The sequence below is a fragment of the Amphiprion ocellaris genome, chromosome 14, assembly GCF_022539595.1.
Source record: "Amphiprion ocellaris isolate individual 3 ecotype Okinawa chromosome 14, ASM2253959v1, whole genome shotgun sequence".
In the NCBI taxonomy this organism is placed as follows: domain Eukaryota; kingdom Metazoa; phylum Chordata; class Actinopteri; family Pomacentridae; genus Amphiprion; species Amphiprion ocellaris.
Genome location: NC_072779.1, coordinates 4397043 through 4411422, shown reverse-complemented (window position 1 = coordinate 4411422; position 14380 = coordinate 4397043). Strand labels below are relative to the sequence as shown.

Genomic DNA, 14380 nt, shown 5'->3' with positions numbered 1-14380 from the left:
AGTAAAAAAAAATGTTTTTTATGTTCAGTGACAAGAAAATTGTCCAAAATGACTCAAAACTTGTGCAAAATGACTCGAAAATGATCCCTAATTACAGAAAATTAGTACAGAATGACATGAAATTTGTCCTAAAAGACTCGAAAATTATCCCAAAGACACAAAAATGATCCAAAATGAGGAGATCCCAGCAGACATAAAACTTGTTGAAAATGACAAGAAATTGGTCCAAAATGACTCAAAAATTGTCCGGGTCAATATATAGTTGAGGGGCTTTTTAACAGGTTTGCTACAATATCTTTATCAATAACTTTCAATTTCAATTTTACTCAATTGTATATATAATATTTATAAGACGCTTTGTCTAAAAATGCCATGTGGTGTTTGAGTAGAATAAAAGAAATGTTGATTTTAGGCCTGAAAACAGCAAAAATGTCAACTATGATACCTGTCAACTATGTTACAAAAAGTCTTGCAATTATATACTGACCCATGTGATGCATCTTAGTGCAGAACGCTTGTCGTGGCAGTAAATAGACTAAAAGTTGGACTTGTTACTACAAGCAAAATCCTGTCTCATATAAATGCCAGTGAAGCAGAGAATTCACTAAAACATATGACCTGGCTATTTAACAGTTTATATTTTGTTGATGTTGATCATTTTGCAGACAGGTCCGTGCAGGCAGAGTGCATCAGCTGCTGATGGATTATGCAGATATTAAGGTAAGCCACTTACTGCTGAGTAGATTATTAGATTGGTGCACATTACTTTTTATTTTCACCCGTCATCTGTCCATAAGTCAGAGTGGGTAGATTGTATTAGGTGGATGGCATGTTGCATCTTGTTTAACAGACACGTCTCTGTAACCTCGTCAAGAAACGTTTCATCAGTAAACGGTGCTTTATTCACCACAACAAATGTTTAGAGCTATTTTGCACTCATCATGGTGACATAGCAAAAAAACAAAACTGGAGATAACAAGATCAGTATCAGTCAGTAAAGATTTTAAACCTAAAGTGAAACTGAACCTTGAGATGCAGATAAAACCTGTGAAACTGAAAATAAATATAGCATTCCTGACATGTAAGTTGAAGTAGTCTCTAGTCTTAGCCTCATATCTATCAAGAAAAGTCCCTTTCGCCTACTCATGTGAATGATAAAATCAAACTAGTTAAACTAGTTAAAATATGACTAAAACTGTAGTTTTCATCAACAGCAAAGGGTGGGAGCATCTCAAAGTCTTTTCATTACATCAGGAAGTGCAAAAATGTACATTTAAGCATTATGGAATGACCAAGGTGACAAAGTAAATTTAAAAAATGACTAACTAACCAACATAATATGTGTTGGGAGTACTAAAAGGATTTCTCCAAAAGATATTTCCTCCTTTGGTGTTTTGATGGTGCCGATGGAGAGGGTTGTCAAAGTTGTTGATCCAAAATCTCCCTTTGGTGTTCAACTGGATTGAGATCAAGTAACTGTGAAGGCCGTAACTTTGACTAAAGCATCTCACACTTCATACTCATTCGACTTTAAAATAACTTGAAAATGGCGCATTGTGGCTTGGTGGTTAGCACTGTCGTCTCACAGCTAGAAGATCCCCGGTTCACATCCTGGTCTTTCTGGGATCTTTCTGCACGGAGTTTGCATGTTCTCACAGTCCCCACAGTCCAAAAACATGCTGAGGTTAATTGGTAATTGTAAATTGTCTGTAGGTGTGAATGTGATTGTCACTAGTAGCCCTGTGATAGACTGGCAACATGTCCAGGTGTCCACTGCCTTCACCCTAAGTCAGCCAGGATAGACACCAGCCCCCTAAGGAGGATAAAGTGGTATATAGATAATTGATGGATGGATGGATGGTGCAATCATTCTGTTAAAATCTGAAGATTTCTCAGCTGAGCCCCAAATGTTTCAAGATTCTCATGATACTTCTGCTGTAGTGGTCTAAGGTTCATGTTTTTCTTTTGTCATCTGTCTCTATATTGTTACATTTATCCATCCATCCATTACCAATACATCACTTTATCCTCTGTAGGGTCACCAGGGGGCTGGAGTCTATCCCAGCTGACTTTGAATGAAGGCAGGTTCATCCTGGATCCAGGTAACAGTCTATCACAGGGCTACATATACTGACAATCACATTCACATTCACACCTACGGACAATTTAGAATTACCATTTAACCTCAGTATGTTTTTGGACTGTGGGAGGAAGCCGGAGAACCTGGAGAAAACCCACACATGCAGAAAGATCCCGGGAAGGTTAGAAAGTATTATCACACCAAAAACAGCTATTTGTATATATGTAAACTTGTATATATTAATAATTTAAACAAATATTAAATAAATGCCAATATTTCATTTTTAATGTCAATATTATAGATGCATACCTGTACTATTTGCACTGTATTTATACTTTGTATTGCGTTCTTTATCTAAAATATATAATATATATTAAATATGTATGATCTAAAAACATATAAAATTGTTTATATATATTTATATATATTATTCTGTATGTATGGCACATGCAGAGAAAAAAGATAAATTATAGATATTTTATTTATGCTATTGTATTTTTATTTCATAGTTAGCTATTAGATATCTCCTTAATTTATTATATTATATTAAATTTAAGGTCACCTATAAAAATGTTGATGATGAGACAATTCTGGTTGATTTTTTAAATTTTTTTTTTAAATTTTTAATTTATTTTTTATACCTTTTTTTCTACTGTACATAGTAGGTTGATGTTTAAAGATGTATGTCAGTTTAGAGGCTGAGGCTAACAAAACTTAGCCTGGTGGTTTTCAGATACTGTCCAAGTTAGATAAATGTCAGATGTACATCTTACCAGGAGAAATGCAGTTGTTTTCTTTCAGTTTGGAGGCGTCTTAGGAGGCATTTCTTACCTGCTTTGTGGCATTTAAGGGGCTGTACCGCTGCTGGCCACAGTAAGAACCGACGCCACCATAAATAGCTCGCTAGCCAGTTGTTTTGGGAGAAGAAGAAAAGATCAGCAAGCGGAAGAAACAGCGGATTTGGTTTCGAATAGAGTTCAGTTTATGATCCCGGTGGTTTAGGTATTTTTTTAAAAAACACATTTTCAACAATGTCGACCCCGGCAAGGAGACGGCTTATGAGAGATTTTAAAAGGTACCGCAGCGTTCTGGCATTCATCTCTATTTGTGTGTAGCTAGCTAGCAGCGTTAGCCGACGATGCTAGCTTAGCTTAGCTTAGCTTAGCGTTAGCCGCAAACAATACTGTACATAAAGCCAGGCAGGAGAAATTGTGGAACAAACTCTTGATTTTTGTGGTTTACCGCGACACTTTGGCGTTTTATTTGATGACCAAGAAGCTAAGGGGTGGTTTAAATGTTATTTTTTCGATATCCCGTGGTGGTATTTTTGTTTCATGCAGTGTTTTGTATCCAGGGAATAGCGTCAGTCTGTTCATTTTTGCTCGGCAGTTTGTTTATTGGTGTGGGTGCAATTTTAGCTTAGCCGAGGTTAACTGAGGTAAGATAAATCAAACTGGATGAAAGGCGTGCGGATACAATTCAGCAAACCGTTTGTCTTGCCTCAACTGGCCCTGATTAGAGGCGAAATGTGACGGGATTTATCTTTTTTATACCGCCCAGTCTGCAGGCTACGGGGGTTTAAATGGTGCTACGAAACAACCAGAAATGTTCTAACCAGCCTGTTAGCATTTTGGTCTCAATTCCCTCCTTGGCAGCAACGTGGCTTGCAGGTGTTGCACAACTCGGGGCTTGTGGTCAGGGGGTGATCCATCTGCATCTCGGTGTTTAGCATAGCAAGACACGTCCCTAACACCTCTATCTTATTCCTCTTTTTCTTATATAAATAGACTCTAGATCTCTGTATTCTGTTGGTAAAATCACACAGGAAAAGCTAGTATGTGCCCCTAAGTAATATGAGATGATATACCAGGTGGAGACATACAAACAGGTGACCAGTTAAAGGTAAAACCATCATAAATCCCTCATTGGTTGTTTTGATTGTGGCCCTGTCTACCACTTTGGTCCAAAATCTCCCATAGGTGTTCAATTGGATTGAGATCAAGTGACTGCGAAGGCTGTAACTTTGCCTAGAACACAGTGTCTAGCACCTTATTTTGCTCTGAAATAACATGAAAATGGTACAGGTGTCATGTTAAAATCTGAATCATTCTGGGCTAACCCTCCAATATTTCAAGATGCTGAAAAAACCCTCTGCTGTAGGGCTACAGGGGTTCATTTTTCTGTATATTTTTACATATTCAAAAGAAAAGAAGAAATGGAAATACCTTCTGAAAGAATATTATAACAATATAGTGTGTTTTAGAAAATGTCAATGATTGCAGTGGCAAAATATCATACAAATTCAAGGCTTAAACTTGTTTTAAATACTTCTCTGGGGCAATGATTTAGCCTACCAGTAGTCAAAAAGTCTTCTCAGACAGTACCATAGGATTTCTATCATTTTCACCTAATGCTATACAGCACCTGTACCTTGTGCTTTTTTTTAAAAAACTATTTGCGTAGACTATAGATACATGATCTGTGTTCTGGTGTAAAGGATCATTTGAAACACTTGCTGTGAAGAAAAAAAGAATATGCTCTGTCTTCCTGGGAGAATCACACCTGGCAGGGGCCTGCTTGTAATACCTGCTATCCTCAATCTGTTGCCTTGCTCCATATGGCATCCTACAGCATGTGCGTGTGTGTGTTGTTCACACACACCTGTCAGTGGAAAAAGATGCTAAGCTATTCTACTAAGAACAGCCGTTGATGCAGGGCGGATAAGGTGTCAGTGTAACTCTATTCTGCTGTGCCAGTCCCCAGGTGGTCAGCTGTAACACTGAGGCAAGGAAAACACAATTGCACATTCCCAGATCCGCCTGTGCATTCTCACTGAGGCAGGCTCGTTGAATTCAGTCTTGCATGATGTTGCTTAACCTCAAATGTTTGATGTGTAAGTTTACTTATTTGCACAATATGCTTCTGGACTGCTACGCTGTTGTGGGATAATTTGGCTCAGTCATTTAGATGTGAAATAACACTTTAGCGTGGAAGTACTGCTGAAATTTGCATTTTTCTTCAGCTCTGTTAATTCAAAAGTCTTCACTTATGTAGGAAAGTGTCACTTTCTGTTCTTCTCAGAATGTATTTTTAGAAGCAATTTACATGTGAAACCAAAGCGATTGCTTTTAACTTAAATACCTTCGGTTTCTGTTTTCAATCTGTTTTGGGTTGACAATGAGGAGCTGGAGAAATATTTCCCCAATCTTAATGATATTTTAGCGCAGTTTTAAGCTCACTGGCGCAGAGAATGAGTCTTTGAAACTTGGTGTTTGATTTCACTAGATCATTTCTGGCAGTCTCTAGTCAAACAACTTTTGTGTGTTGCTGAGTTGATTGTATAATACGAAGGGGTTTCTTGACCACAGTGTTTTCATGAAAATTGAAAAAGTTAATTGTTAGCTGTTGAGTGTTTTGTTAAGGTGTGTGTTCTGTGAAATAATGAAAATCACAGCTTTCAAGCGTCCAAGTAGATGTCTTGAGCTGTCTTATTTTGTCCGACAATCTCAAACCCAGAGATATTCAGTTTACCCAGATATAAAGCAGAAAAAACAGCAAATCCTCACATTTGAGAAACTGCAATGATGAAAGATAATTTGCCTAATTAATCAAATATCAAAATGGTTGATATTTTATTTCCCGAACCACTGTGCCATCTCCTTCTAACCCCCAAGCCTGTCCCATACTTAACCTAATCTGCCGTCTGCAGACTCGTCAGTAATCCCCAGTTTCCAAGTACAATAAAGTAACTATCAGTCCATCTAGTAGACAAGTTGAGTGGAGCATCCCTCTACCGGCTGAAAGCTCAGGCAGATAACCGTAAATGAGGTTAATTGCAGTGGGTCTGTCTGCAGCAAGGGACTTAGACATGGATCTGGACTCACACACAGACACACAAATCAGCCTACCTTGTTTTATAGCTGTAAGCTCTTATTAAACCAGCTTTTATACCAGGCATGGGATTGTAGGCCTAAATAGTCTGCGGTGATTCCTGGACCTGGCCTACATGCATTAGTGATCTGACGCAAGACCTTAAATGTGGCACAGTAATGTATCCTGAGTTTGAGAGCCTGTTCTAAAGAGTAGAGCTATTTCCTATGCTGCCTTTTTATTTGTCATGCGGGTCCAGTCTATCAGAAAACCTGCATAATAAGCCTAGACGCTGTTGTCGGAAAATTAATTTGAAATGTTGACCTGCGACACCTGTCTGTTTTGATTTGTTGACGCCTTTGTTGCTAGGCAGTGGTCGCTGTGGCATTTTTGCACCGCACTTCACAGAGATCATTTGTCAGGCAAACGGCTTTGGGCAGTTTTTGTTTGTGCAACTTCGACTAACGATTATTTTCAGTGACCAGTAATCCTTTGGCGATTATCTTGGGGTTGTCGGATGAATTACTTGGACTGTAACCCCTCATAAAAAGAAGACAAACAAGCAGAAGTTTCTAGAAGCAGTGACATTTTCATAGGTTTCGCTTTCACATTCTGCTCTTAAAACAATGGAAAGCCTTGAGATGTAGAAATGACAGGGAATTCAAGGTAGATTCCACTCAGCAGTCAATAATTACCCAAGCTCATACAGTTTCTTAGTCTTGCATCTTGTTGCTGTTTTTGTTTTGAGACAAAACAAATATTTTTTTTTGTTCTCCTCTGACATTTTCAAATATTGTGAATAATTAATTGAAAAAATACATTTTAAGTTAGAGCCCTACTTTCAAGCATATATTCCTAATATGAGTGGAACCAGTTTATCATTTTTAGCCTGTTAAGTGATGTAAACGGTCATTCATTTAATTTTTTTTATATATATAGATTTTCTTTAGTATTTTTAACACCCTTTACAGCAAAGATATGTACAAATCAAAACAAATAACAGAAAAATCTCACCCTGAAAAATAACACACAACATTAACACCAAGCGCTGCAGTATGCTAAACATAGTAATTATATAAACGTATAAAACCACACACTCTTTCTGGGTTTGTGTATCAGTCTGGGGTTTATCCCGATAAACTGATCATGACACCATTAGTGAGAAGTCGTTTCAGGCGAAGGTCTACTTGGTAGCTAAAAAGCTTCAGTGCTTTGAGTTTCACCGAGGATACAGTCATGGTACCGCGGTCCTTCAGATAAGAGTTCACACTCTAGCTTATGTTAACTGGCATGTGACAGCAGGATGGGCAGCGTGGAGTTGATCCTGCCAGCCTCTCTGTCTGTTCAAAGTCATGTTGATACAGCAGTTCGTGTTTTGACTGATAATTATCCTGCAGTCAAGGTGTTAATTAAAATCCTCGCGCTCTCACCCATCCTTGTCTCTCAGTGTCTCTCCCTCTGGCTACTTCTTTGCTTCCTTTCTTTTTGGCCATCATTCTGTCTTTTGTCTGCTTCTGTCCTTTTGTCTCTTCCTCTCATGATTCTTCATCTTGTGCCTCGCTTTGAGGTCTTTTCTTGTTTTTGTTCTGTCCTTTTCTTGATGTCTGTCTCCCTCTCTGCCCATTTCTTTTGTCCTTTTTTTCCCTAACGTCGCTTTCTTTGTCTCTCTCTGTCTTATCCAGACTTCAAGAAGATCCTCCTACCGGTGTGAGTGGAGCACCATCAGAGAACAACATCATGCTTTGGAACGCTGTTATTTTTGGGTGAGTCATGCTCTAAATCCAACTCCGCCCTGCTGTCTTCACTGTGCCACTGTGATGGTGATGCGCAGACTCTGCAACCAAACCACCCACCCACCCTGGTGCATTCTCATTCCCCACGTCCTCCTGCTTTTTTTAAAAAAAGAAATGTTGATTACAGAAGTGATTGCTGCACAGACCAGTCTGGAGAATCAGCCACAGCAGGTTCTTGCAGGAGAAACAAGCTGGGAGACACTTGAGTTGATGGGACGAGAAAGTGTCTTAAGAAAATATAGATAAACCCAAAGTTTGTTTTTGTGTGCTTTTCATATCTCTGTTGGTGTATAATTTGCAGTGCAGTTGAAAGGAGAATGACTCATTGAAAAGCAAGAAGGAACATGCTTTTTTAAAAATTCTGAAAAGAACTAGTGGTACAAAATTCAAGTCGGAGCAAGAATTAATAAAACATCATAAATGCAAGCAAATTAGATCGCCGAAAGTAACGGAAAACCCAACAAGGAGCAGCAAGATGTAACAAAAACAAACCAGAGAAATACACATGGGCTTGTAAAAATAAACTTGATAATTGTTGCTCACCTAATTCAAAGGGGAAGCTGCTAGAAATGCAAAATATGGAGGCAGCTGTTTTAATTGGCCCCTTAACACACTGAATGAATGTGAAGAGCTGAGTAAATAAAGACTCTGGTGTCTGTGCAGAGTGTGTAGTCCTCAAAGGCTCGACCACAATGGTTCCGCTTTCAACAAAAGGTCTTGGTGGGGATTAAGCAGTGAGAATTGTTGGAAATTTGGAAATTTATTTCTCTCTCTCTTCCTTCTGCAGGCCTGTGGGAACACCTTTTGAAGATGGTAAGTTCTACATTTTGATATGTCTTAATTACATGCAGGCTCGTGTTTATCCAAGCTCTGGATTGGATTGTGAGTCGCATTTTTCAGTGCATTTATTATAGCCTTGTTTGGTAGTATGTTGTTAAAATACAGAAGCCAGAAATCAAGTGTTACTGACCTTCACATCTAGATCAGTGGTGTCAAACTCATTCTAGTTCAGCCCAATTTGATCTCAAGTGGGCTAGACCAGTAAAATCACAGCACAATGACCGATAAATAACGACAACTCCAAATGTTTCCTTTGTTTTAGTGCAAAAAAGTACATTCTGAAAATGTTCACATTTAAGAAATAATCTTTTTACAAAACATTATGAACAACCTGAAATTTCTTCAGAAAGATAAGTTCAATTTCAACAGCATTATGCCTTGGTTTATCATTTACACATTACGACTTCCAAAATTTGCTGGATTTTGGTTGATTTTTTTTTTTTGTGAATGTTCTTCAGAAACATTTTTAACATTTCTTTTTTCCACCAAAAAATGTTCAAAGATTTCCCAAAAATGTAGAAAATGTGGACATCAGAAGTTTTACTGTGAAAATGTTTTTTTCCCACATTTTCAAACTTTAAAACGGGTCAATTTTGACCCGCAGGACAACATGAGGGTTAAATTTACTAAAATTAAAGCTGCCAGTCAACCCTTTAACTGATTATCATCAAGTATTAAATAACTTCACACATCAAATATGATTTGTCAGGCACAAAATAGAAATATATATAAATATAAATATAGAAATAAAAAAAAATTTAAAAAAAAAAGAAATATGGTATTAAAAAGATCAGGTACTCTGTTGTTTTATTTCATTGTCTAATGTAATGTTTAATGTAAGTTTTACTTGCTGTGTAAATTTATCTGTTTATTATGTTTCTTTAAATACCTAACCATTGTCGCAGAGCATTAACTGGCTTTGTTTGCTTATTGATAATGTGATGTACCTCTATATGATACATGCATCTGTGCACTTGCAGGCATTTTTCCTCATACACACATTTTTCTGCTTGTAATCATGACTGCAGTCTGTGCAGCGACTCAAGGTTTATTGTTTTCTGTTAGTCATCTCCCCTTTAGCCTGCAGAATCGACATATCTGCTTCAGCGAAGGACCAGCTTCTCTTTCTAGTCGAGCTGGTGATATTTATCGTAATGTAATTGTTTCCCTCACTTTCTCTGACCTCCTTCACATCTGTATTCTCCTCGCAAAATTACCTGTGTTCACCCCTCTCTCTCTCCCACCTTCTGTCATTTGCTCTTGCCCTCTTCCTTCTCCCCTACCTCCCCTCTATCTCTGCAGGAACATTTAAGCTTCTGATAGAGTTTTCAGAGGAGTACCCAAACAAGCCTCCTACAGTTCGGTTTGTCTCCAGAATGTTTCACCCAAATGGTAAGAAGCAACTCTGGTGCAGCACCCATTCATTCACTGATGCAAACTATGTGTTTTAAAATAGGGGAAAATGCCTGCCTATCTTTAATTCCTTTTAAATATCAATATGCAATATATACATACACGCATTAAATATTTGGCCCTTTTTGCATAGTTTCTGTGCCCATTATCTCAAAGTTTCGGGTTCCTCCTTTCCTCTTCATTCAATCAGTTTCCTCCCATTCATCTTTTCTTCTCCTGGTACAAAATCAAACTTATTAGACAGCAGGCAACGCACTCAGATGAATTATTTGTGTGTGTGCGTGTTGTACAGGCAATCAAAAATAAATGCATTTGACTCGAGCAGTTTTGGATTTTATAGACATTCTCCGGCTGTCTGTTTTGTTTTAAGAGCATCTGTACCAGATATCTCCTGCATTCACTCTTTACTAAATTAGGAGAAACACATGTGCATAGACATATCTCATGCTGTCATGTTGATCTTCTTTCTAACGCTTTTATTTGTCTATTTATTTTCAGTTTACGCAGATGGCAGTATATGTTTAGACATTCTCCAGAATCGCTGGAGCCCAACGTATGATGTGTCGTCCATACTCACCTCCATCCAGGTGGGTTGGTTTCACCTTCTTTTGGCTTTAAATGTAACCCTCTGAACCCCAAGTAGTTTACTCCTGTCACATTTTTACTCACTCATTTTTTACTTCAACGTAAAGTCCTGCACATCTGTGGAAACAGCACAACCATGAGTAGAAGTAGAGAGAACTCAAAAATGTATTTAATGCAGTAGGACAAAGTTATACTGCCATAAATCATAGAAAATGAGAAATTAAAGTTTAATTTCTGAACTGGAATCAACAACAGGTTTTGGAGTTCAGAGGGTTAAGTCACTTTAAATTAAGCCTAATTTGAGATACATTGGATATTGATGCATCTGTATGCCCTCATGAGTTTCACTGGACAAACTCCACTGCCCGGCCAAAAAAAAGTCGCGCATTCTATTATTTTGTTGGACTACTATTAGCTTTGAGTACGGCACGCACTCACTGTGGCATCGTTTCGATAAGCTTCTGCAAAGTTACAGCGTTTATTTCTGTCCAGAGATGCATTAATTTTTCACCAAGATCTTATATTGATGATGGGAGAGTTGGACCACTGCACAAAGTCTTCTCCAGAACATCCCAAAGATTCTCAGTGGGGCTGAGGTCTGGACTCCATCTCATGCTCCCTGATCCACTCATTCACAATGTGACCCCATGAATCCTGGTATCATCATCTTGGAACATGTCCATGTCATCAGGGAAGAAAAACTCCATTGATGGAAAGACCTGGTCATTCAGTATCTTCAGGTATCAGCTGACCTCATTCTTTGGGAACATAACGTTGCTGAACCTGACCAACCCCAGATCATAACCCAAACCCCCACAGGCTGGTAGACACTAGACATGATGAGTGCATCACTTCATCTGCCTCTCTTCTTACCCTGATGCACCCATTACTCTGGAACAGGGTAAATCTGGACTCATCAGACCACATGACCTTCTTCCATTGCTCCAGAGTTCAATCTTTATGCTACCTCTATGCTATGCTACGACCCTCACATAGGAGCTACAAATAGCAGTCTCGGACCATATTGCAGGCTGCCCTTTGGCAAGGCATAGCAACGGCATAGCACCCGCCTACCACCCGTGCAGGGTGTTACTACTCGGCTCTGCAGCTGCAACAGAACAGGGAGACAACAACAGTGTGGGAACTAAAAAGAAGGTTTTATTGTAACGCAAACCAAGCCAACAAGGTGCACTAAAGACCACAAACCAAACCAAAACCAGGTTGCTGGAGCTCCAGAAGGAAACAGCTCCTGTCAGAGAGAAAGCAACAGATGCTGGAAGTGAGGGAGGTTTTACGCAGTTTGAGCCACTTGATCCCAGGTTTGGCTCAATCAGCTGACGACTCTCAACTCCTGAACAGGCACTCCTGGTGTCCAAGTGGAGGGTCGTCTCAAGGGTTACGCGAAGAGCCATTCGGGAAGCAGGAACGGTGATAGCATTGGTGGGTGAGCATCAGTAGACAGCTGTTTCTGTCACGGATGCCTGTTTGTTAGGTGTACGAACTGTCAGAAGTCAATGGTTAAGAAACTCTGCCCCTCTTCAGTGGGGATCTGCTGATGGTCTTGGCAAGTCGTCAGTATTTCTGCTACTAGAAATTCAGGATGTATTCAGATTTTCACTGCGTCAGCTAGGGTTAAATAAGTTGCAGCTGAAATGTATTCATCTGATGGAAGGCTCCTACCTATCTGCTTAGTTAAATCCAAGTGGTGACTTTTTTTTTTGGGCCTGGCAGTGCATGTGCATACAGGTGCATTTATCAGTTCTCTCCTGTATATTTAATGCTGTTAACTCGCAGGGTGTGAATATTTCCATCACTTTTTTCCCCTCCACAGTCGTTGCTGGACGAGCCAAACCCCAACAGCCCAGCCAACAGCCAGGCTGCACAGCTCTATCAGGAAAACAAGAGGGAGTACGAGAAGAGGGTGACGGCCATCGTGGAGCAGAGCTGGGTGGACGTCTGAGCTTCTACTGCTCTCCTACTCTTCTCTCCATCAGCCTCTCTTCATCATCCCAGTACTCCAGTCTCTCATTTTTACCTCATCAAGAGAAAAAGGAAAAAAAACAACAGCAACTATATCAGAAGAACTCAAGTGCCACCCTGAAAAAAAAGAAAACCACCATACCAGAATGGACATTAACTTGCTTGCCAATACATTTTAGGAAAATGAGAGAGAGGGGATATCAATCTTATATTTGTGTTTCTCGTCCTTAATTTTACTTTTTTTTTATTGCATGATGTGAAATAAGTTATTGCTAACAGAATTTGTAATATATCTTTGTTGTTTGGTTGGATTGATGCTGTTAGTGTTTGAGTTTTACAGACCTTTTTTTTTCTTTTTTTCCTTTGGAAACTTCCCCCAACTTTTTTTGTATTGTCTGCTGGTGTGCACACAACTTGGCTGTTTTGGAAAGAGCGCGTTGATGACCAAATCAGTATATATATTTTTTGAAAGCTGTGGAAAATCCCCTGAAAACGCCTTTCAGAGTTGGTAGCATCATTACTCTTCAAGTCAGCCACAGATACAGCCGATAAAGAACAATCCATACTCTGTTCCGGCAGATCTGTTTATTTTAAGAGACACTGTAGGTTTGGGCTTGCAGACGTCACGGGCTGCAACAGTACCAAGTCTCCCTTGCGCTGATGAATCATGACTCACCGGTTTGCCATCGCCAAGCTTTTATTTTAATCATTTCTGCTCTGAAGTAGGAGATAATGTTGGAGGAAAGTAAATATTAACACCAGGATGGACTGTGAATCCCCAGTCGTCTTACCACCATGTCACTAAATGTAATCAAAATGTACGTGGAGCAAAGGAATTCGTTGGTGAGTGGTGGTGTTATATCAGTTTAATTAATTCAAGTAAGAAACCTGTGAATGTTTACAACAGCTGGGATATGGTGATGAGCAAAGCAGGCTGGATCTACACCATGTTCTCCTTTTAGTTTTGGTTCATAATAATAAATAAATAAAATAGAATATAAATGCAGGGGCGTGTTCAAAACTGAGTTCTCTCACGCGTCCACATGGTTTCCTAATTGCTCTCGCCGCAGAAAGTAAATGACTCCTTTGTTGCCCGTGACGCGTCACCCCGAATGAAGTGTCAGCACTTTTGATCCTTCTCTTAAAGTGACACAGCTGATAAATTAACAAAAAAGCAGTTCTGTCTGGCACATTTCTCAGCTCTTAATAAGTAAACGGTTGCACTCGTGTGACAACCGTTTTCCTCAAGGCTCAAGTTGTTTGCACGCCTGCGTTCGTCTTAGTTTTTATTTGTTCTTGATACCCAATAAAAGTACCACTTGAGCATAAATCCATGAGTTAACCCTGCCCAACTGCAGCTAAATAATCAGTCATCATAAAACACAATTCCTCTTTTCTTAGACAGTAAAAGGTCATATTGTGGCTAGTCTTATTTCACCTAATAAGCAGAAGGGATATGTTATAAAATTTTGTGAATTAAACAAAAAATGTATACTTATAACAATATGCTGTATAAACATAATAAAACACATTTTTCAGACTTTGATGCAGGTTGAGTTTATGGTTCTTCCTCCCAATGCATCATTTTTTGTCATTTTTCAACCTTTGCCAGTAACATCCATCATTTCCAATATTGGTTTTACTAATAAGAAATTTTCTGAAAATTAAATGCATTGCTACCTTTTAGACATTTTATGCCTGTTACCATTTTATCTACCATAATAATTTAGGCTAAAAGCACAAAAATCAACAGATTCTTTATTAAAATTCAAGATGTAATCAAATATTTATCTTTCATTGCATGATATTGAAAAAAAAA

At 38.8% G+C, this 14380-nt stretch overlaps 1 protein-coding gene across 1 annotated transcript; it reads left to right on the top strand.

Moving 5' to 3' along the window:
• The first annotated feature begins 2961 nt into the window (after window positions 1-2961).
• ube2b (ubiquitin-conjugating enzyme E2B (RAD6 homolog)) lies at window positions 2962-14107 on the top strand. The gene is made up of 6 exons (XM_023286079.3): window positions 2962-3155; window positions 7633-7713; window positions 8531-8556; window positions 9886-9975; window positions 10495-10583; window positions 12413-14107. The coding sequence occupies exons 1-6, from the start codon at window positions 3112-3114 to the stop codon at window positions 12539-12541; spliced, it is 459 nt and encodes a 152-aa protein (XP_023141847.1). The 5' UTR covers window positions 2962-3111; the 3' UTR covers window positions 12542-14107.
• The last annotated feature ends 273 nt before the right edge of the window (window positions 14108-14380 follow it).

Coding starts and splice junctions, on each gene's coding strand:
- ube2b (XM_023286079.3), top strand. CDS start 3,112: ATGTCGACCCCGGCAAGGAGACGGCTTATGAGAGATTTTAAAAG. Junction 3,156..7,632: donor CTTATGAGAGATTTTAAAAG/GTACCGCAGCGT, acceptor TGTCTTATCCAG/ACTTCAAGAAGATCCTCCTA. Junction 9,976..10,494: donor CAGAATGTTTCACCCAAATG/GTAAGAAGCAAC, acceptor ATTTATTTTCAG/TTTACGCAGATGGCAGTATA.